This window comes from Medicago sativa, chromosome 1, assembly GCF_051527215.1.
Source record: "Medicago sativa cultivar Bolivia chromosome 1, Bolivia_mono, whole genome shotgun sequence".
In the NCBI taxonomy this organism is placed as follows: domain Eukaryota; kingdom Viridiplantae; phylum Streptophyta; class Magnoliopsida; order Fabales; family Fabaceae; genus Medicago; species Medicago sativa.
Genome location: NC_140749.1, coordinates 72808890 through 72833625, shown reverse-complemented (window position 1 = coordinate 72833625; position 24736 = coordinate 72808890). Strand labels below are relative to the sequence as shown.

Here is a 24736-nt window from a genome sequence, read left to right as displayed (position 1 = left end):
TGGGAATAAAGTTTCCATGAAGATACCATCACAAGATATTTATTTTCATGCTTCATGGTAACCCAACCCTCACATAGAAAAGGATGTTAATAACCCTTTCATCGAAAATACCATCACAAGATAAAATGTCGAACAAAAACTACTACACTAAATTCAAGATATTCAGCGCAAAACATTTTTAACAAAGACAATTTCGAGACTTCTTTTTTGGTATGGACAATTTAGAGACCTCTTTTCTTTACAAGAAACCATTTCGAGCCTTGAGTACAGTAATTTACACATTATATTAACCGAGTTTTGATTCCTCGGACAAGGTATCACCACAATGAAAAAATCGCTCCACAGTTGTTTGGCTGCAGCAGCAATTGACAATTTGATGCATTCCTCAATAATTTAAACTTTGCCGTTACAAGTTTAGCTGATTTTTTTTTTTTCTTTTTTCATTTTATTTTGCTTGTTACCTTTATACGCACAAGAGTACTATGCAGAAATCCTAGTTATTCACACTTTAGAAAAGGGAGATTTTTCATGGGGTAGAATTTACAGAAATCTCCTGAGGCAAAGGTGAAGCTACCTGGTCCTGATGAGATGGGATAACCAGACGCTGCAAGGGCTTAAGAGCCACTGTGAGCTGTGCAAACGAGGGGCGCAAATTTGGATCCCTGACACAAGAGTGGGAGAGAGAGAGAGAGGAAACAGAAAAAGGTCATCAAATGAAAATAATGTTTAAATCCACATTTTCCTCAACATTTGAAGTGAAAAAATATAGAAGAAAAGAAGAGTAAAATCAAACTTCAAGTCGAACAGACTTACTGTTGCCAACATTCCCAGATTATTCTTGCAACTAAAGGATCAAGTTCCTTAGGAATTTCAAGGCGACGATTTTGGAAACCTACGGCGCCAACAACTTGCATAGGATTCATTCCACTCCATGGCAACCTAAGAGTGGCAAGCTCCCATAGGATAACACCGAAACTATAAACATCACACCTGCACATTTGAAATGATAATTAACAGAGATACGCTCAAGAAACAGCTGTTGTTGAAAGCAGAGTAGAAAACATAAATTAGTGTGGGGTGTGTGTGTGTGTTCAGAAATTTTGGCATCATCCTTCTCAAACTGCAGTCTACCAATAATTAAATTTTTATCACAAAAAACATGGAAAAAATGAAATTCCACTTATTTAAGATCATTGGGTACAAACGGCCATTACAACACTGTTTATTGAAGGAGAAATTTATATAATTCATTGAATGAAAAAGGGAATCACTTTTATCAAAAAAAAAAAAAAGAAAAGAAAAGGGAATCACTATGAATTGGCAAACCATAAAAAAAATTGTCAATGCAGCATCTCGGGAAAAAATATTTTTCATCTAGCAAAAGCCTATTAAAAACGGCCACTGGACCAATTTTGAGCTATGAAGCAGTTGATATATTTATTGTTGGGAGAAGGCTGGCAGCTGGACTAGCTTAATACCTTCCACATTATAGACTCGGTAAAGATTTAGCCACAAATCATAAACAAATATTGATTACACAGATAGGATATAAAATAACAATTACAATCCAGAAAAGACCTTTATCTTGAATTAATAACAACTCACTTTTCATTTGAAGGCTCATTGCGGAGAACTTCAGGAGCCATCCATTCCGGCTAACAAGTTGACGATCATCATGTCAGGTATACAAAAGACAGATAAGGCACATATCACATGCGACTAAACAAATGAGCTCCAGAATAAAACATTTTTCTTAATTCTCACCGTTCCAGCAGTTGATTTGGACGATAAAAATGTGTTATGCTTCAATCTTGACAACCCAAAATCGCATACCTGTAGAAACAACGGCTAGCTTTCAAGATCATAAAAGTAAAATCCACTTAGCACTGAAATTGATTTCTCCACAGTTCAATAGATGTCCAGAAAAACTAAAAAAACGAAAAACCACAAATCACACGAAAATAGCCTTCACATACACAAGGCAAACGGAACAACTCAGTGAATTTTCAATCGTATACCTTAACATTCCAATTATTATCAACTAAAAGATTTGGCGACTTCAGATCTCGGTGAACAATTGTAGGTGTGCTGGCGTGCAAGCAATTCATACCCCTAGCCTGTAAATTGGGATGTTCTAAAATTTGAAGTTCATCAACGTATATATAATGGTTGACAGGGAAGATGGATAATTATTTCATACCACATCCAGAGCCATTTTTATTCTTTGTTTCTCATCGATCTGACAATTTGGCCGATGAAGAATTCGGTACAAGCTTCCTCTGTAAAAAAAATTAACAGTAATGTCAGTGTGACACTCAAATACGAAAAGAGTAACTTGAAAGACCAATGTCGCTTATATGAAGTACCATTATTATGTTTAAAAAAAATGATGATGGAAAAAGCAAAAATATATCTACCTTGGGAGAAACTCTGAAATGATTGAGAGGTTGGGCGGCCGGGTGACAGCACCCATAAAAAGAACAACATTTGGATGACGCAGCCTACGCATTATCCGTACCTTGCAACAAAAGGATGGAAAACATATTAACTTTGGCCTTAAAGGACATAACGATGGTGGAACCTTTCCTATATAATCACTGCCTTTCATTTTATTATTGCATTTCTTACACATTATTCACTCCCTCGAAATTTTTTTCAGATTGGTATCTCAAACTAAACCTCTGATAAGTCATTTGGAAAGAAACATAATAATTTCTTAAAGTTCACAAGGATTCACCGTTTCCTTTCTATTTATTTTATGCAAATAAGAAAAATAATTGTTGCATGCAAGAAGCCTAAATAGTGCTTACTTCTCTTTTGAATTCAGACAAGGCAGCGCCTGAAAAATCCTGATCCAAAAATTTCTTCACAGCAACCTCCTGATATTCAGAAAATCGGAGACAAGAACTCATTACCTTCAGGGCAAATGCTTCTGGTATGAAGAAAGTAAACCAAGAAAAATGATTTGAGATTTTATTAGCCTTGCAAGAGACAGGCTTTTCACCCTTATTTGTTTCCTTCTTTCATCTATTCAGACTTACATGGAATTTAACAACGATTTAAAATATAACTTCCCTAACCTCTTTAAATAGCAGTCTTAGTTAGAATTGGAGCAAATGATTTTGATGTCATAGGTCCATAATAAGAGCAGAATATCCATTAATGGAGAAGGATTGCATAACAAAAGCAAGCACAAAAAAGAGCCGAGTAGAAAGTTTTTCACATATATTCAGTTTTTGGTTAATCAAGGTATACTCATTCTTAAGCAGGTCAATTATACTAACCATCCAATCTCCCTTCTCCCAGTAAAAGGCATATATGCAAGAAGCAAGTACATATAACAAATGACAGTATAAAGAAGGGCCGGCCAGATCTTTGCAGTTATTATTAATGTGTGATTTAAATTACATTTCTATCATGCAGACAGAGTATACAACAGTTATCACTTATCACTAAAAATAAGACAATAATACAATATAAACAACTTTCAATTCAATCTACAATAATAATCTTCCATGCAAGTATGTAAAGGAAATAAAGTACTCACTGTGCCATTCCAGTCTGCACGGTAGACCTCGCCATATGAACCTATTTCAAAGAAAGCAGAAACATTAACAGATTAATACTCTAAGAAACATATCAACAGACATGCAAAATTTAAACATGCCAAGAACATCCCAAACAACTACTGACAATCCTTTTCAATCCAAGTGAAAGGTAAATCATAAGTAAAAAATAGGAAAATTTGAGAAGTTAAGACATGTTGGCGACAACCTTAGATTACATGCTAGCACAAATAGAAGAGGAAAAATAGTAATTTAATTAATAAAAAAATAGAAATAGAAATTAATGTTAGATCTAGGTGATTAATGACTATACGCTTCACATACATACTTACTAAAATAGAAAAAACAGTGCTACATTAACTTCACAGTAAATGTTAATGACATTCCTACAATAGGATAAAGACAAATTATTTACATTACCTAGACCAATTCTTTCACCAATAACCAGATCTTCCCATGGAATCTCACATTCACCAACATCTGCATCGTCCAATATTTGATCGGCCCTATTTGTAATGGAATCGATTGAAGAGCTAGGTCTATCTGAATCTTTTAATTGGAAATTGCTTCCCATGAATCTGTCATGTGTGCACTTCCTCCTGTCATGATGTCTGAGCTCGGTATTTTCGGGTTCGTTAACCGCATCTAGCATGACATTTTGAGAACTTCCCAAACCACCCCTTTTAAAATCAGCATTGAGACCCTCAGTCCGGTTCAGTTCACTTACACCAGCTGGAGAGACTGAACCAGTAATTTGTGCCGAAGTTTGAGAACTAATATGATTATTTATATTTGAATTGTATGATGAATTGGAAGTGCTGAGATCAGTATTTCCAGATGTGGAAGAAATATTGGAAACAAATAAAGGAGGTTTATATTCATTAGGGTTCTGATTAGTTTTCCTAGGGACTTCGTTGAAGGCATGCCGATTCTTCCACATCAATGGTGACACAGGTCGACCAGAAATGGTATTGTTTTTTGTACCGTACTCAAGAGGTTTATTTTCCACAGGTTTGTTATGCACAGAGGGCTTCCCAGTCCCTTTTATCAAGAAAGGGTTCAGATCTGCAAAAAGGTTCTGAGGGTCATTGTGGGTGTTCTGTGCATACGGCACAACATTGACATTCAATCTTGTCCCATCACCAACTGCATTCATTCCAAGAGTACCTTTGTACAGAGAATTACCATATGAGGGTGGCAAATTTTCCCGTTGATTAGGACTGCCTTTATTGGGAATTTTAGAAGGACCAACAGCAGCGTCTGTGCTCAAACCAAAGTTTGAAGGCATATACTCTGACTTCTCGGTATACGATTTTCCATTCCAAGACGGTGTATGACCTTTTATCACAGAAGTTTGACTACTGCCTTCACCATTAGATGGTAGTATAGGTTTTGAGTAAGAAAGCTCAGTTTCCACACTGGAAGGCAAACTCGGCACAATCTTGGGGTTGTAAGGCTTAAAAGCATTATCCTTTGCATTTAAAATATCAGCTGGGATGAGTGTTCCAGGAGCAGCCATGAGATCAACTAAAAACTCCCTAAAAGCATAATAGTATAATATCAGACCAAGGGACCAGAACATTCACAAATTTCTGGGCACACTTACGGAGATTTCCAATGATTATCAACCATTGGCAACACATAATAGAAGATAAAAAAAAAAAGGCTACATATAGACATACACATACAATTGAGTAAGTGAACAACAATCACATAAAAAATACTTGAACAACAAAAGGCTTACCTTTCATCCTCCAACTTTATAATGTTGACAGCATCATCCTCAACACCAGTGTAATGACTACCTTTAACCAGTCTACAAGGCATCTTAATGTTGTCTTTAATGTTGTCTGCTAATATCTACATACATAAAAACAGAAACTGTATTACACAGCTAACAGATTGAAAAGGAGAAGAGTAGGATTAATCTAAAATGCACAGAAAAGATACTAAACCTAATAAGACAACTAATTCTCAATATGAAAAACTAGACTTAGCAGGTATACACCACGAATCAAAGCTTAGAAACCTGTAACAGTGTTAGGGGAACTGATGAACAGAGTCGGCCATAATTTTGATGACTCAATCTTTAGTGATTAAGCAGCATTTTCCGATTGATTTAATCATACATACATCCTGAAATTTTATTTCTGAATACAAGCCTAGGCTAGATTAGCAGGGAGTACTTGATTTAAGCATACATACATCCTTAAATTTTATTTCTGAATACAAGCCTAGGCTAGAATAGCAGGGAGTACTTTCCCACCCAGTGTGATTAGTTCTAAAACGAAAAATCATCAGATTCAATTTTATTAATTCATAAAACATTTATTTTCAAAAAATGTTTTGAAGTGATTGCAATACTAAATAGTACTGCATATATCATGTAAACAAATTCTTTTTGCAGATAATGACTAGACTTAACATCAAATTATATATGGCCCACAAGGTTTTAAGCCCTGGCAGGCCATGATGCTAACCTTGAAAAGTAAAGCACGGTGCCTAGAGAGCCCAATATCTAAGGACCCAAGAGGTAATACACTTGTGTGAAGAGACATCCTTAACTGTGTACTTCTTTCAGTCCATTTTGCCAATATAATATTAGCATCCTTTACAGGGCCACCCATATGGCTAGTAACTAGTTCAGCAAGCCTTTGTACCAAAATACCAATCTCGGTGACAGGGCAGTCCAATGATATACATTGTGCAATTTGCACCAGCTCTTCGAGGGCAGGATCGATTGTTCGATTAACTATGACCACTTCAAAGCTAGAACCACCTGGGTTTGCTTCAAGATCTGCTAGAGATGGCATCTTTCCTTGCATTGCCGGGTCATTAGAGAGCCCATATACATCATAAAAACCATCTACTACTTTCTCTTCATAGTCAAGCACATTGTATTCCTGGTCCCAACAGAAAATATAAATGCAAGACAACATTAATGGAAAGGTGAAAAAAGAATTAATGCAGATAAAAAAAAACTGATGAACATTGCATATTCAGAAAATAGAATTAATAATTTGAGTGTTTAAATTTTGGTGCTCAAACTGACGAATATAAATGAAAGAGTACATGTTCAGTTCACTTGTTGCAAGTAACCATGTGCAGCAACTAATATAATATGATGAAGCATGTGTGTGTATAGAAACTTTACCTAAAGAGGCATTAAAGCATAAAGACACATTGATACAATTTCCTTAAAAAAAAATCGGGTTAAATATGTTTTTAGTCCCTATAAAATCATTAACTTGCAACTTTCAACTCTACATAAATTTTATTCAATGTTATCCCTCTCCAGAGGAAGTCAATCACAAACACATGTGTCTATAAAACAACCAATTGCTGATTAAATTAAAGCACATAAATAATCGTCCAGTGATTGTAAAAATAATGATCCACATTTCTTATTTCTAGTCTAGCTATGTATATATTAGTATTACACTTCCAATGGCGCACATAAATCATCAATATAGTTTAGTCCAAACAATCACAGTTCAATTCAGAGTATAAATGGGGAGAAGATATTCACATAATTCTTAATATCCCTCAAGGCATAAATCCCTAAATAAGCTCCAAACACAGTTAAATCTACTACAAGAACAAATTGACTAAACCTATTAAAACCTAAGATCAAAATCACTAAGTATAAACATGTTAATTTAAATTAATTATGAAAAAACACCAACATTGCCACCAATTAATTTAAAAAATCAACGAAACTCACCCAATACTGCCTGGAAAGCGCCTCTGCCACATCATCCTTACTCTGTGTCGAATCAATTCGATTTCCTCCCAAACTAAGCATGGTCGCCGCATGGATCTGATCCTTCTCCGGATCATCACCACCACGAAACTCTGAATTGGAAGCACTGATAGCTAGGGCTAACTGCACCTGAAACTCCTCCTCCGACGAGAAAAAATCCTGCCGATTAACCATCGCAGACAAACCACCACCACCACCGGAAGCAGCAGCAGCAACTCCAGTCGCGGACGGCGAAGACGAAGAAGGAGTAACTGTAGAAGCGGCGGCGGCGGAACTCTGAGCGTCATCGGTTGGCGATGGTACACGTGGCGGAGTATCATTGGATCGATTAGGATCGTGGTTGTTACTGCCACCTATATGAAGCTTCTTGAAGATGTTCTTCATTCTCTCTTTCTTCCCTCTTTCACTCATTCAGGCGAAATCAGAATCACTTCTTAATTTTTTAAATTATAATCGCAATCACTTGAGTATTTCTGTGACTGTGATTTTCTTTTCCACTCGGAAATTTTAATTTTTCTTCTGAAGCCTTGGAAGGAAGGGAGTCGAGAGGAAAGTGTTGGGAGGGAAAAACTTCGGGGTGAAAATGGGGAACGAGTGCTGATGGCAATGGTCGGTTAATAAAATGGGCGAAAAAGGATGATAATTAACGAAAATACCACGCGGAGTTGGACGCGCTAATATCACAGCGCGCCACAGTTTGATGACGACATCAGAACCTACATGTCATATTAAAATAGTCTACGTGGAAGGAGTGATCCTTTCTCAGGAGAAAATTATGTTGACGCTTATTTTAGGGTTAATTATGTTTTTGGTCCCTACAAAATTGCGACCTTCTAAGTTTAGTCCTTACTTAATTTTAATAGCATTTTTAATCCCTATTGAAAAAAATTACTTATAATTTTAGTCCCTCCTAAAATAAATTTTGTTTAATTATCCTTAAACTCTTAAATTTTTTAACGATTCTTTTTATACGGGAACTTCTACGGTACACCTCACAAATTGAGGTGTACCGGTACTCTTGCACCATAAAATTATAAATTAACGATCATTTTATGAAATAAAAAGCTATTTGTCAATATTTATATTTTATAAAACATCATTTCATAAGAAAAAACATCATTTCATTGTTTATAAGAATCATATTAAATTTTTAACATTTTCTCATAAAAAATAATCAATATTCTTTATTATAAGTAATAAAAATTAAAAAAAAGTAAATTTTATTTCGTCGAAGCTTTTGGTAAATAAGATTTGATTATTATAATTGTCAATGATAAAAAATAATTTTTTTCTTAAAAAAAAAACTCATTTAATTGTTAATTTAATGATTTATGGTGTACCGGTACACTCAAATTTTTGAGTGTACCATAGAATTTGCCTTCTTTTTATACAAGTTTAGAACACTATGAAAGGTTCATTTACTAAAATCTATAATTTTTTAACATGAAATAAATTAAATATGATTTTTTTACAACGACAAAAGTTTAAGATATAAGTAACAAAAATATGGACGTAGAAATCAAATTTTTGCGATATTTTTTCGGAGGACCTTTTAATAACGTTCTTAACACGCCTGTAAAAAATTGTTGAAAAACTTAAGAGTTTAAGCATAAATTAAATAAATTTGGATTGAGTAAAGATTAATATTGAGTGCAGAAATTTTTTGTAGGGATTAAAAATGCTATTAAAATTAAGTAACGACTAAACTTATAAGGTCGCAATTTTGTAGGGACCAAAAACATAATTAACCCCTTATTTTATAGTGGGGATAAATAAATAAGTTGAAATAAATTTTTTTAAAACTATTTGTGTATTTGATTTAAAAATCGATTAATATTTTTTTAAAAAATAAAATTTTTGTTTGTGGTGTCTGAGGTTCGAACCCTGAACATTGCATATATTATGCATTGTCTTTACCAACTGAATTAAGTTCACATGACTTTTTTAATCTAACTAGACCACTTGTTAAAGGTGTCATTTAAAGTTAGAGAAAACTCTTCTTTCGCTAGTCAATCAAAATTGACACGGAAAATCTAATTCAAAAGAGTACACTGTAAAATTTCAAGTCAACGCCACTTAACCCATTTAGGTTGATCTAATGATGTTGAATTAAGATCTTAAAATGTGTTTTTCTTTGAGGTCTTATGTTCAATTCTAAAGATCAACAAAACATGCCTTAAAAAAACATGGACAATTATACATTTCTTTTTCTACAAAGTTCCTCCACCAATGATCATATTTGCACTAAATGGGACAACTCTTTCGACATGCATATGTTGGTTTTGTAAAATCATGTGATTTGATTTATCTTTCTCATACAAATATAAAATTAATCACATTTATTAATTTGTGTATAATTGTCGAAATAATGTAAAGTTTGGGACGAGGAGAATAAAATAGACTTCAAATTTCTTCAATTATTTTGGAAATTAAAAAAAAAAGAGTTTTAAGGAGAACTAAAATATACCTTATAAACTATGTTTATCCTTGACCAAGTTTTATAAACTAAGTTGAAGGGGGTGATAGTTCATAAACTAAGTTTGAGAGTTTATTCAAAATAAAAAGTTGAACTTTCTCCACGGCATATGAAACTTCTTTTCTTCAAGAAGCTAAATGGGGTTTTCTAAGTAGTGGTCTGATTCATTCATGAATAGTACTTTTTTATTTTCTTTATTGAGTAATCAATGAATAATCAATAAACTCATATTATAAATTTTACTTTTCTCTTTCGATGGTATTTGTGTTATTTATATTGATTTTTTTGAAGAAGTGTGTTATCTCCATTGATGACAGCAAATTCTTACAAATTACACATACTTCAATTTTTTAGTTGGATGCTATTTTTTTTTTTTTTTGAATAATAGTTAGATGCTATGTTTATTTGTAGGGTTTGAACATTTCACTCCTTTGTTCAAATTGCTTCAGTGTTTCTCAATTTACCGACTGATTTCTCATTTCTGAACCATACCATACCATATACACATATAATTAATACATTTTGTACATTTTTCTGTGCTCAATTCTTTTTTAGTGTTACGAACCTTGGAATACAGAGTTATAAGCAAACAATTCAAATGAATTAATTTAATTTTTTGAACAAGAAATGAATTAATTTTATATCATGGATAGCAGTAAAAAAAACATGGATAGCTTATTTAGGGACACTTTCAAGGTATTTGTGATGCTATGGTCTAACAAAAATGGCATTTTAGATACTTCAATGGCTCAACTATTGAAACAAAAACAAAAACAAAATTATCTGAATAAAAATATAATACGTGTGCGATATCAATAATTTCTGATTCAAAGGACGACAATTCCACAAATATTGAAGAAACTTTATGAAGGTTTTACCCATAGTTCTATTGGCATATTCGTTCAAAGATTTCTTAGGATTCCGGTAATCTGTAAGACTCAATGTGTGTTTTCATGCCCATGTTGCCCACCGCCATAGTGCATGCGTTCAACAAAAGCTATAAAAAGTAGCTTCAAGGAAAAGTTCCTTGAAATGCGATAATGACTTGCTGCACCGCGGATCCAAACGCACCATCAAATGGATAGAAGAATGTGAAAAGGATTGAACCCTCTTAAAGGGGAAAATGTAATTGCATCATTCATGTAATCGTTATTATGGACGCACAAAAATTTTCGTCACATAAAAAAACAATAGTCATCAGAATATAACTCTAATAATCATGTATCCACCAAAGACTTAACTAAGTAAGATTTATAATTAAGAAACCAAAAAGGTTTATATAGTAAAACTTAACTCGCCAAAACAAGTATTGTTGTTGAACCATACGATGGTCTGACGAATAGTCTAGTAATAGAAAGCCATGCATTCTAGACACAGGGGAGCATGTAGCACTCTAGCACCTATCATTCTGAAACCTTGGAGCTAATCTGATACAACTCTTAGACTACTTACATGTAATATCCTGCTCTTTAAACACTACTTGACTCCATTCACTAGCTTTTTTTTCATGGGCACCCCATTCACTAGCTTATACAATGCAGGTAGTTCTATTAACTCCCCCTCCTCCTCCTCATCATCAGAAATCCAACCATGGCAAGGTCGACGCCTCTTGTGACAAAGCTTTCCAATAGGTTGTGAGGACTTTGTTTGAGGAATTTCTGCAAGAAGGATGACAGTAGTACACAAGATGCTCAAGTTATGCTTCAAAATTAAATAAAATTAATTAACAAGGATAAGAAGTTAATTACCATATCCATTGTCTGCTGATACAGTCTCTATAATAGCCTTGATGGGAACTTGGTTGTTAATTTCATTGGTTGCAGATACAGTGCCTGCAGCCTTAATGGAAGGTGGATTACTAGGTTGGCTGGTGGCGGATGAAGTGTCAACGGGCTTGATGGGACGTTCATTAACAGTTTTGCTCGCAGCTGTTTCAGTGTCTGCGGCCATAATGGAAAGTTGATTACTTGGTTGACTGGTGGCGGCTGAATTGTTGACGGGCTTGATGGGAAGCTCAATAACAGCTTTGCTTGTAGCTGATGCAGTGTCCACAGTCATAGGAAGTTGATGACCAGTTTCACTGGCTGCTGATATAGTGCCAACAGCCTGACTAGGTAATGGCGCATCATCGGACATGTCCATGTTAGAAGAGCAAGGTAGGAGAAGGGTTCTGTTTGAGCAACCAGAAGCCGATGCCTCATTGGGACCATTTCCTGGATTACCCTCTATCAAATAATCCTTCACACATAGCAATACAAGATCACAGACCATTATTAGTCAAAATTCTATACGATATACAGACAGAACAGGACATTATTAATCAAAATTCTATACGATACACAGACAAAACAGGACATTATTAATCAAAATTCTATACGATACACAGACAAAACAGGACATTATTAATCAAAATTCTTTATGATATACAGGCCATTAGATTAAGGAGCTAGTAGAGGATTTTCATGAGGAACACTTTCAAAAAGATAAAGAAATTTCATTGGAGTACTTTGAGCAAATTTCATTTAGCCTCTCAAGCATTGTTAAAATAGTATATGAATATCTCAAAATTATAACATGTTGATTAACCATACTAGGAGGTTGGAGCTAATAATCTTTCTTAAAAAATGAATGAGTATAATTTGAAGTTAACATTGAGATGAAAAAGAAGAAACCATGAAGGAATTCAAGATATACAACTGCACACTAGATGCTGTCAAGATATACCCTCTATCAACATAAATTGAAACAAATACTGAATTTGGAAAAATGTGATTCATAACCAGACCTAAGCCTGAAACAATGTAGGACATTGGAACTAGCTCATTGCATCCCATAACATAAACAAAATACTGATTTTGTGAGAGAGAGCATGAATCATAACTTGAGCTGAGCAGGACATAAAACTGGGAGATACAATTCAAAGTGTAACAACAGACAAAAGAGGATTGCAAATTAGCAAATTGGGATCATTGTTTCACCTACTATACGAGTAGTTAAATAACCAACAACAACCAAATCGTAATGATTAACGTACACCACCATCAAACATCGGTCAATTTGCAGAGAAATTTATAGTCAAGTTACAAGACATCTGTAACTTGAAAAGGGTCATTAGATATCACTTATTTGTATATAATCACACCATTATACATGAGGTATAAGTCCCCGTTATTGACTCTATGGGACGCCATCTCTTACACAGTTACAAATACACTCTTCTTATAAAACCATAAATATATTTCTCATTGTATCACATATCATGAGCTGCTTTCAAATCAAATCAGACCAATATTAATTTTTGTTCTTAATTAACTGTTCTATTAAAGGAGATTCTTACTTTTCTTAATTTCATTAAGTAGTAATTTAAGGGTGTGTTTGGTTGGAGAGAAATGGAGGGGAAGAATTATCTTAAATTTGAGTTGTTTGGTTCAATTATTTGGAGGGGAGTGCAGTAAAATCCCTCCTGACCCAATTTTACCTCATCTCCAAAAGTGAGGGAATATTTGTTTCATATTTGAAATTAAATATCCTTTAATTTAATAATATGATCATAAAATCCCTCTCCTCCCCTCTCCCTTCGATCATATTGGATTTTGTCTACAAGTCAATGACTTAACATTCAAACCCTAACTACTAACATCTGTCAATCAAAATAACTAGTATTGGAAATGCTTAAATTTTTTCCCCACAAATTATATCAATAATTGAAAGTTTAAAAACTAAACGTGTTTAGAAAATATAATAATTGTTTATTATGCTTTGCTTGGGGGATAAGCAAAATGAAGAGAGAAAATTACCTGATTCTGATTTTGTTGTTGTTTTTCAAGAATAGTATCAATGAGAAGAGTATAAGCAGATTCTTCAATGAAAAACCAACTACCGTCATAAACCTAAACACAAATTAAGCATTGTTATTAATTAATTAATTAACGAAAATGAAACGAAATTAGAAGGTAATAACGAGGATTAAGCGGAGAAAAAGAAACGAAGCATTACTTTGAGCAATTGATCAACGGTTTGACGAACGAGTTTGTTAGGAAAACCATACGGAATCATAGCGTCGAGAGCTGCGTCCATTCTCCTCTCACCTTTCTGTGAAATGAAATGAAACAATGAGAATGAGAAATGAAGAAAATAAAAATGGTGGAAATGAAATATGAATTAGATGAATGTGAAAGAACCTTTGGTCGTCCTCTTGGAGCCATTGTTGGAAGGAAGGTGAGAACTGAGAATGTAGAAAGGAAAAAAAAAAAAGGTTATTAGGGTGAATTTTGGATTCAGATAGTGAACGAAGAAGGTGAATAGACTCCTCTTTAATATTTTAGTTTAAAATAGGTTTTTGTAGTTATCACTTTATTACGTGTAAATATTAAAATATACCTATTTTTGTTTTTTATGCTCAAAATTAGGTGTTACTATAATCAATGTAATTTTATTTTATTCTAGTGGTGTGAGCCAGCAGAGCAGTAGAAACGTGGAGCAGAAGGTGAATAATTAGGATATTTTTTTGGGTTTTGATTTAACAAAGTTTGCTTTTTTTTTTTTTTTTTAATCTTTGTTTTGAGTTTTAAATTGAAGATGATTTTTTTTAGTCGAGATTTTGAATCTTGATCTTTAACTCATCAACTCTTTTAACCTTGATCTAGTAGCAGACTTGCATCATTTTTCAAGTTTTATTTGTATGTTTAAGTCATCGTAGAGTCTCTCACGATCATTAGGATTTTGTTTGAGAGTTTGGAGGAGTGAGGAAGAGAGGGATTTGAGGTGAGAAATATATAGAAAAATGGAGAAATATTTATAATTTTAACTTTAAAAATATTATAGCATCATAGTTTGAATTTGAAAAAATCAATACCCTCCAAAATCTCTGTAAACCCTCCCTCAATACAATTTTTAAGTTATCCCAAATGAAGAAGATTCTGTATTAATAAAAAATTAACCCTCAAAACCTTCTCTCAATGTCTTATGTTTCTTCCACTTGCTCATTCATTTTTTCCAAAACCCTCGTCTCTCCTCTAAACTCCCAAAGCCTAAGACTTTGTTTGGGAGTTTGGAGGGGAGGGGAAGAAAGGGTTTTGGGGGGTGAGAAACATATGAAAGATTGAGAAATTTTCACATTTTTTGAAACAGTGTTTTTTTTTTAAAGAGTGATAAATTAATACTTATGATTAATACATTTTTAATTTTAAGAATATTATAACAACATAAATTAATTAAATTTAAAGAATTTATATAAACTCATCCAAACTCTTCAGAACCTAATACAATATTTAGTTCCTCCAAATGAGGATAGTTTTATATTTGAAGAAGAATAAACTCTCTCCTCCCGATGTCCTCTATTTCTTCAAAAAAAAAAAATTTGAATGGCAAAATATATTATATATAAAAAGGGATTAAATCCCAAATATATATTACACCAAAAAGAAAATAAAAATACACCAAAACACCCATTGAAAAATCAACAACAAACAATTTTCCAACACCACCAACGGAGATCAAAAAAAGCAGCCGACGACGATAAGTTGCTTCAAACGATCAGATTCGCCCACCACTCAACATCCGATAAGCCGGAGGAGACATCAAAAAGCCTAAAAGAATTTGCGTCAAAGAAACTAGCTCCTGATCACGAATCAAAAGCGATCGACCCACCAGACTCCCAACACAAATCAAAAGGTGTAACGCCCTCCTTTTTATTTAATTATTTTAATAAGTTTTAGAATATATTTATATATTTATATGATGTATATGAGGGATATATGATTTGTTGAGATTAGATGTCTTTTTATAATTTAATTAATATATTTTGTTGAGTGATATTTTGTTATGTTATATGTTGGTATTTACTAGCATAATATATTTGTTAATTGTTATAAATATATATTTGTTATTTGGTGTATTATTATATATTTAGTAGATAAATATTATTTATTAGAATATGAGGGTTATTAGTGTGAGTGGATTTGGGGGTTAGAATAGAAAGAAGAATAAGTTGTTGGGCCTAAATAGATTTGGGAAAAATATTTTAGTATTATAAATAGAGAAGCTTAGGTTTGGAAAAGATGAGAACAAGAAAGAAGAGAAGAGAAGTGAAAAGTCAAGAGAAGAGGAGAATACCTTAGGAAAGAAGAACGCTGCTGCTGATTCAGGAATTAATCTAAGGTGAGGGTGAGACTATTTTGCATTAATATTAAGTTGTTAAATCATTAGATTACATCTAACAAGTTGGGGAGAGTTTGTGAGAATTTGAGAATTAGGGTTTTGAGAGAGATTTGATGATTAGATGATGAAAACTTGTTGAATTGATGTAGAAATTGTGTACATACCTTAGATAATCCATAGGATGATTATTGGAAGTAGTTTTGAGGTTAGCACCATGAGATTAGGTGAAACTTGAAGAAAATCTGCATTCTGCCCGAATTTTGATATTAAAACTGGTATTGATCGGTGCGGAATTGGTCTTAGGTGTAAACACGAAAGTTGTAGGTATGGATGTTAGCTCTCTAATGCCGTTGGTCTCACGTCAAAACGATTTATAGACTTTCAGCACAACTTTTCCGAATTTAAAATGAAAACTGGTATTGATCGGTACAGAATTGGTCTTAGGCGTAAACATAAAAGTTTTAGATAATTTTGTTAGCTTTTTAGTGGCTTTGGTTTGACGTGAAAATGATGTTTGGTCTTTGAGTTATGATGAAAATACTACAGGGAGGTCTTAGCAAAATTGTACGGTGACAACATTCTCTGTTTCATGTTTTTGCGTTTTGTTCATATGTTTCTGTTTTGAATTGATCCTTGTTGTAAACATGAAAGTTGTTGATATTTGTGATATCTTTCCAGTAGCTTTGGTTTGACATGAAAATATGTTGTGGATAATTTATTATGTTTTTACAAAGATACATAGTGAATTATTGTCGATGTTTAAATACGATGTTATATGAAGTTGTTTATGATTGATGAATATGATGTTTTAAGATGTTGTTTATTATCATTTGATATTGTTATATTATGATATGATATGAATTATTTATGTGATCCATATGTTGTCAAGATGCTAAGATGTTAAGACGTTAAGATGATAAGAGTTGTTAAGTCGTCGAGTTGTTATGAAGTCATCAAGTTGTTAAGATGTTATGTTGTCAAGATGTTAGGATGTCTTAGATGTTCATGAAGTTGTCTAAGTTGTACGAAAGTTATGTCGTTGCATTAGAGTTGTGTCGTTGCTTAGTCAGATATGGGGGCTCAATGCCCGGCAGATCCTTTACGACCTTAGAGATGGGGGCTCAATGCCCGACAGGTCCTTTACGACCTTAGAGATGGGGGCTCAATGCCCGACAGGTCCTTTACGACCTTAGAGATGGGGGCTTAATGCCCGATAGGTCCCTTATGACCTTAGAGAAGAGGGCTTAATGCCGTGGTGGTACCACATGCATAATGAAGATGTCTAAGATGATTTAAGATGATTCGAGAAGTAAAAGTTGCATAGTCGAGTCGAAGTTGTTAAGATGTTGAGATGTCAAGTTGTCAAGTTGTTAAGTTGTCAAGTTGATAAGTTATTAATGAAGTGCTATGATGAATGAACATGAATGATTTATGATAAGATGTTACGTGAGTTATAATTATGTTGATATATGAAGTTGATTACGAATTTGATTATGAAGTTGTTTTCGGTAATGCTATGTTTTGATAATAATACTTATGTGAAATTACATGATGATGCATATGATTATATTTGATATTAGGTGTTGATGCTTATAAATAATGTTTGATGAAATGTGGTGACGTTTGTGATTAATATTGATGTCATGTGATGATTGTTGGAGACTATTATTTGATGTTATATGATGATGTTAAGATTAGTAATTGATAATATATGAAGATGTTTATGATTAGTATTAAGATAGTTTTACGACCAATATAAGAAGATAATGACACTAGTTAAGGAAGTTTAAGTTGTTAGATATGATTAATGAATTATAAGATGTTTAAGTTGTTGAATGTACTTTATATGATTTATATGCTTAATATTATTGTTTGAGAAATCTCACCCCTTTGCTTGGAAATGTTGCTCTTCGTATGGGTAACTTGCAGGTAACCAGGATTAGTTGCGGTCGTGAGTGGACTCCTCACAAGTGTGTCTTAGGTGCTCTGATACGTAACGGGATGGGATTATGTCTTCTATTTCTATTCCTTACGTATTACTTATAGATTTTTATGAATAAATGTTGAACAAGACTTATGAGATTTTTATGTTGAGGCCTGCGTGCCAAAGATTATTTTTATTGTTGAACTAATTTCCGCAGCGAAGTTTTGAATTACTTATGTTAAATAATTTTGAAGAATAAATTGTTATTCATTCAGTTTATGAATTTTTAAGAAGTGTAGCATTCCGTTTAAAGTGAAATACTCTGATTTTTAATTATGAAAATTTTTACGTTGGGAAAACGGGGTGTTACAAAAGGCACCCCTCAACTCACGACCCACCTGAGTAGACACATTTCTTCCTTTTTTTTTCTTTCTTTTCAAACCCTCCCTTCCCCTCCAAACTCCCAAACAAAGCTAAGGGGATGAAAATCGTAATAGGAACATTAATTAACAAGCTGATAGGGTAGGCCATTGGCTTCAGGCATAAGGCTCCACATAAATTGCAAGCCAACCAATGAGGAAAATATATTTTCTCGAGTACAACAAAGAAGTTTAATAAATACACTATTTCCTATTTAATGTTATGAGCACAAAAGTGGTGCCTAAACCTTAAAATATTGCAGTGTCAATGTGATATCACTTATACTCGGAAAATACTTCAGTGCCATAGCAATGGTGCCATTGGTGCCATAGAACCAATCCTGGCCGTTGATGTGTGTGGATGTGTGTGGGAATGTGTGTGTGATGTGTGTGTGTGGTGGAGATGCAATGGTATGGTGCCATTGTTGCCATTAATGGCACCAAAGTGGAGTCCCTTATACTCCTATTAGGGTGGCCACATCAAATTCTTGTTCTCAAGTTTTCCATTTTATACCTACTAGACCTTGCACCCGTGCTGCCGCACGGGTCATACAAATTGCATATGTGTAACCATGTTAAATTTTAAAAGCGACATAGATTGTTTGTATGGTTCAGAACGATAACTTTATCACCATTGCATGAATATGATCTTAATATATTTCAAGTTTGTAATGAAGCTATAAATAGTGGATGAGTTAACCCCTCATAATATAAACTACTACACCATTATAATTGATTTTTTGTCTGCAATAAGTTTTTCCTAATATTAAAATCAGCAGTATAGCTTAATGGAATTACTAAAGATTGTTTCATTAATTTCTGTTTACTTCAGGAAATCATGGTTGAACTTCTGTAGATTAAACATTCGAACCAATTCTTTCAAAAAAAAAAAACATTCGAACCAATGAACATTTCTTACATCAGATGGACTCTTGCATTGATTATTCTTACCATAAATTGAGCATAAGAACACACGCAAAGATGTTTAAGCTGACATTTGTTTTATAATGAATGATAGTTGAGTTGCAATCTTAATTAGAATTATATGTTAGCTCAGCATTGTGATTATTACTAATATATAGTTACTTGTTACTCATAAAATTATACTGGAAATAAAATTAATTGAACAATAGGAATTCTGAGTACATTCGACCCAGCTTATTTCATTCACCAATTCTAAAAAAGGACCACAATTGAACATGATTTAAAACAAACACTGAGCTACATGCTCAAGAACAAAGAGACAAGTGATGTATTCATAACACAAACCACAATTGAATTTGAAACACTTGATTACAATTGTCATTCTCTTAGTCTGAAGCATATCATCAACCAAAGAGACAACTGTTGAAGTTGTATTCTGGCTTATACATTGGGACACTTGCACTTCTCCACCATCAATTCTGGTTAGCAACCAAGGGCAGAGGTCAGTTAGCAACCAAGGGCAGAGGTCAGTTAGAAAACTAAAGTCCAGTAATAATTTAAAAAACTGAAAAAAAACATATATAGACAAACTGAAATTATATTACTTAGACTTGAATTCAATAGCTTCTGGAATATCACCATCCAGCAGTAGTTTAGTTCCAAAAAAAGCATTCGAAACGCCCATGATTCCTTGGTATTTTTTTAGCTTTGCATTGTTGGATCAAAACAATGACATGTGATGATGGATCATGAGCTGCCAGGAATGAATTCATCCTCTCAGCATAGTTAGCCCATAGTGTGCAATGAACCCTCCTACTTCTGAAACATACATATCACTTGGTTATTTCTCACCAAAATTTGCTGACATAAAAAATTGAGTAATTTTTAAACCATATACTCAGAATCCTGCAGTGTAAGATCCATCAGCTTACTCCTGCGGCCATTGACATCCTTCTCTTTCAATTCATCTCTCTCAACGACTTGTCCAATCACATCTGCACGTAATGGATTGAAGGTAAAATGCTTATGTTCAAAAAATATTATATGCATGAACAAATGAAAAGAAAATTATTTACTGTCAGTTGTAATATCTATATGCTTAATATACTGCTCCAACTGTATACACTAACCGACAATCTTTTCCTCCCTCTCTTATATTTCATTAAAAGGGACGAAATCGAAATGATTCAAAGGAATGGTGCTTGCATCCACTTTAAGGAACTTTGTCTTGGCTATAAGGTTTAGCTTGAACCTATGTTGGGTAACCTGATACTTAAGATCGTTTTTAGTCACCAAAACATTCTCAATGTCGTATGCAGATCCCTCTTCTACGTTTGACCTAATCTTTGGCACCAGATGTTTTTTAGCAGATGCTTGTATCTTCCCAAGCTGTTTTTTTGAAATAAACAAAGGTGAAACATAAGACAACTTGAGTCATATTTCATTTTTCAAAAAATAAGACCACATAATAGAATTTCAAAATACCAACCTTGTCATCAAGCAATAGCATGTGAATAGAGTTATCCTCATTTAGGTTGGTGAACTCAGGCACGGTCCAAACATGGACGACACGAACTCGAAGTTTGATGTTGATCTTCCAACAACAATGGCGGCAACAGGAGTGATGAGTGGAGCCATGGTGGTAGCAAGCGCCTTACAGAAGTTCTGAACTAAGATATGCGAATTCAATGTTTAGTGGATACGTGAATAATAGAGTGATGATCATGGTCCATATATATAGCACAATTTGTGGTATCTCATTAAAATCCCACTACTCAACCAAACAGTCTTTGGTAACATCAGTTTTTTTTTAGTGTTGGTCTAGCTTCATATTGAATGAGTAACGCTCTTCCCATTGAGAGTGAAAAGTCCCAATAATTAGAATTAAAAGTAGTTATGGCAATTGATATTCCATCAAAATAATTGCCACTAACATATGTATCTTTTCAATCAACCATGGGAAAATGATCTTTATCAATTCCAACTTACACACACGTGCATTTAGCATATGTATTAGAAATGAGAACAGTCAAATATTGCTTTGGAAGATTTTTTTTTTTTTGAAACTAACATATCAATGTTTAGCCATCAATGTTAAATAATAATAAAATAATTTTTTTTATTAAACACCAAAAATCACTTTTATGAACAAAAATCCACTTTTATTAAATTCCCAAAGTCCACTCTTATTAAATATCAAAGAAATAATTTTTTTAATTAAAAACCAACATTTTTTTTAGTTTTCTTTTGGTAAATAATTATATACTTTATAGTGGTAATGTGTCAAATTTATCTTAGATATCGATTATTAAGATTCATGTGCTATAATTTTTGAAGAAATGCCTCAGTTCAACAATGAACGACTACTTGGTTAAAAAAAAAAAAAAACACTTTCGTAGGGGGTTGCAAGTGTAGGGATACTTCCCTGAATTCATGAATCCATAAGGTTCAGAGAAGTGAGAGAGAGGGAGATGGAACAATGAAAAAAAATGGGGTATTGAAGTTGAAAAAAAAGAGATGACACAGATAAAGTAAAAGAGATGGTTTATTTCGATTTTCATATATAAGCATCAGATTGACTATATCATTAGTTGTTGACATATTTAAACAATGAACAAATTTTTGGAAAAAAGTTACTGTATGAAGGGAAAAAATGGTTGAAAATCACAAACTTTTGGGTTTAGATTGCGAAGGAGAAAAAAGGATTCAAAACCATTTGGAAAGAAAGGAAAAAGAATTAATTGGTTTTTAGAAAAGGGAGTTTAATGTTGGATATCAAGTAGTGGAAGCCAAATGATATCACAAAAAAAGTAAGTGGCTTGGTGGTCAAAATTCTTTGAAGTAACCAACATGTCATGGGTTTGAATCTTTGGAGAGAATTTTTTTCATAAATATTTTTCAAAACCCTCAAAAAAGGCAGGAGGACACAAAGGTAATTGCGAGACTTGAATTAGGTTTAGGGCTTACACATGGAGCATGCATTGTGAATCTTAGTAGGAATCTAGGGTTAGGGCAACATCCTCCTTAATATAAGAAGATTGTATGTTGTGGAAAATCCATTATTACCTATCCTTGCTGACTGCCACGTCCCATTATTAGGGGTAAAACAAGTCTAAATAATGCTTTTTCTAACAAGATTACACCATGTAAGTATTATGATGTCATGTAACTAGATACTTTGTCTTACCAACACACATTGCTTTAATTCCTGGAAATGATTAGTTGAAAGCTAACTTAACCTTTTGCTTTTTCAAAGATATCTACTTTATTCACTCATTTCTACACTCTTCCCAAAAAAATTGGCTCTCTAATTTGAAATTTATATTCAAACTCATTTTATTCTAAGATAAATACACTATTCTGTACTCCATTTCACTCATTCTTCTACCTCTTCCATTTCACTCATTCTTCTACCTCTTTCTTTCTCACTTTTCTCATCTATATTTCATCATCTTCTAAGATACTTCTATATACAATATTCTGCACAAATTCGTCCCCTTTTTCTTATTATGCAGGAAGATTTTCCTTTTTATTGAAAAAGGTGCAAGAGAAATCAAAAACACGGGAAGGTAACAAGAACTCTTTTTTTCTTGCTAAAAAGTATTATCGTATTTTATTTCTTCATATCATCATATCAAAATGACTACACTTTTTTTTCCTAGCTGAATCAACATGACATGTGCAACATCAAGGTATACAAAAAATCATTCATGTTGTGTATTTCTATTCTATTCATATGGTGTATTTATGTTCTATTACCTTTTCCTTCTTTTTACTTCAAAAAAAATAGTCAAAGAAAAAGGATAGAGCCAACAAACTGTAGAATGAAAAAAAGAAAATCTGAAAATTTAAACCAATGAAACTGATTTTGTCCTATGATCAATTTTCTTCAAATACTTCTTTCCATGTTTCATTACAAGTTTTGATTAAAAAAAAAACAAATACAGTACAAATAAAGATGATGAATACTACCATCAAAAAACAAATTTACAAAAAAAAATTTAAACTTTTATTTATGTTTTTATAATGTCTTGCTATTCTTAAAATACAAAAAAACAACTTTTTCAGATTCTCTTCTTTATTTATAAAAAAAATAATAATTAGAAAATTGTGAGTAATATGATAATTAATCTTTGAAAAGAAAAGTTAGAGAAATATGTCCTTTATTTCTGAAAGGAAAATCTAAAACCTTACCATTTATGTTATCTTTATTTTAATTTTTGAAATGTAAAATATAATTATAATTATTTTTATTAAATCATAAAAACAAATAATTACAGAGAGTGAATGTTGAGAGAAAAAAAAAAATTTGAGTTGCCAAATAAAAAATATTCGTCAGTAATAAAAAAACACTTCCTATTTCATAAGAAGAAAATTGTCATCTTTTATTTACCAAAAAACCGACTTCTGTTTATATGATTTTTGCAGGAACAAAAAAATCTTTTTTTTTTTTTATCAAAAATCTTATACAAGGATTACCAAAGAATATCATTAGTATCAGATCTAAAAAAGCTATACCAGATCCACTGATCTAAAAAAACTTACAACAATTGAAAATACAATAAAATCTTATCTAATTTAATCTTTTGATTGTTGTTGTTGTTGCATGAATGATGGCAAGACAGAGGTTGTTGTCTCCGGCGATATTGTCCGACGGAGTTCCTCCAACTGTAATTTTTTGTGGATTTTGTTGTTGATGCACACAGTAGGCAGATGGAGAGTATGATTTTCGTGCATGTGGCTCACGGTGGCCGAAAAACATGGGAGAAGATGCAGACTCGAAATTTAATATCCTCAAAACTTAAAATAAATTTATGGGGCTTCTTGAGGAGAATGAGAGGAAAAGAATGGCGGTTTAATTTTTTGAAGATGGTGGTTGGATTTTGTTGAAAATTAGAGAGAAGGTGATGGTTGTTGTAGAGAAGAGAAGGAACGAAAAAACACAGACCAGAGAGAGAAGTAAGGTGGCGGCTAGGGTTAAAGGAAAAGGATGAATTTTGGTGATGATAGGTGTTTTAATGTGTGGGTTGGGCTTTTGAGCCCATTCAATTTTTTTTCATTCTAAATTTTTTTTTTATGTTTTAATTTTTTTTTTCCTATTAATGAATGAATAATAAATTCTTTCTTGAAAAAAAAAATTGAGAAAAAACTTTCTTCGATTGTATAAAATGAATTATATTTTTTTATTGGTGCACTTGAATTTTGTTAATAATTTATAAAAACTAGGGACCCTATATTTCACTAATAAAAAATATACAAAGAAAGATTGTTTAGGGAATATTTTTAAAAGATTTGTCATTGATAAATAAAAAATTAAATAAATATTTGTCACTAATTCATTATTAGAAAATTATATTTCGTTTCAAAGGAAAATTATAAAAATATTTGTTTAGGGGAAAAAAATAATATAATTATTTGTAACTAATACATTATAAACTCACATATAAAATTGAATTTAAGTATTTATTTCGTTGTGATTCAACATTATATAAGGATTCCGTAAAA

The 24736-nt window shown here is 32.8% G+C and overlaps 2 protein-coding genes and 2 long non-coding RNA genes across 5 annotated transcripts; 1 reads left to right on the top strand and 3 right to left on the bottom strand.

Annotated features, from left to right (window-relative positions):
• Nucleotides 1-422: 422 nt before the first annotated feature.
• EDR1 (Protein kinase superfamily protein) lies at nucleotides 423-7921 on the bottom strand. Its single transcript, XM_085741148.1, has 13 exons — nucleotides 7291-7921; nucleotides 6047-6469; nucleotides 5311-5426; nucleotides 3987-5104; nucleotides 3548-3588; nucleotides 2811-2879; nucleotides 2418-2518; nucleotides 2201-2279; nucleotides 2019-2117; nucleotides 1765-1833; nucleotides 1606-1655; nucleotides 814-990; nucleotides 423-662 (listed from the first exon to the last, which is right to left on the bottom strand). The coding sequence occupies exons 1-13, from the start codon at nucleotides 7738-7740 to the stop codon at nucleotides 527-529; spliced, it is 2928 nt and encodes a 975-aa protein (XP_085597274.1). The 5' UTR covers nucleotides 7741-7921; the 3' UTR covers nucleotides 423-526.
• Nucleotides 7922-11041: 3120 nt separating this feature from the next.
• Nucleotides 11042-14139, bottom strand: LOC146957161 (uncharacterized). Its single transcript, XM_085734530.1, has 5 exons — nucleotides 13987-14139; nucleotides 13802-13897; nucleotides 13603-13695; nucleotides 11554-12043; nucleotides 11042-11463 (listed from the first exon to the last, which is right to left on the bottom strand). The coding sequence occupies exons 1-5, from the start codon at nucleotides 14008-14010 to the stop codon at nucleotides 11282-11284; spliced, it is 885 nt and encodes a 294-aa protein (XP_085590656.1). The 5' UTR covers nucleotides 14011-14139; the 3' UTR covers nucleotides 11042-11281.
• Nucleotides 14140-19577: 5438 nt separating this feature from the next.
• Nucleotides 19578-20575, bottom strand: LOC146957160 (uncharacterized). The gene is made up of 3 exons (XR_015017915.1): nucleotides 20362-20575; nucleotides 20130-20226; nucleotides 19578-20050 (listed from the first exon to the last, which is right to left on the bottom strand). It is a non-coding gene; the product is annotated as an uncharacterized LOC146957160 (long non-coding RNA).
• Nucleotides 20576-22131: 1556 nt separating this feature from the next.
• LOC146957159 (uncharacterized) lies at nucleotides 22132-24367 on the top strand. 2 transcript variants are annotated; one of them, XR_015022306.1, is made up of 2 exons: nucleotides 22132-22800; nucleotides 23857-24367. It is a non-coding gene; the product is annotated as an uncharacterized LOC146957159 (long non-coding RNA). The 2 variants fall into 2 exon arrangements; XR_015022307.1 differs by lacking the exon at nucleotides 22132-22800 and adding an exon at nucleotides 22842-22923.
• Nucleotides 24368-24736: the final 369 nt, after the last annotated feature.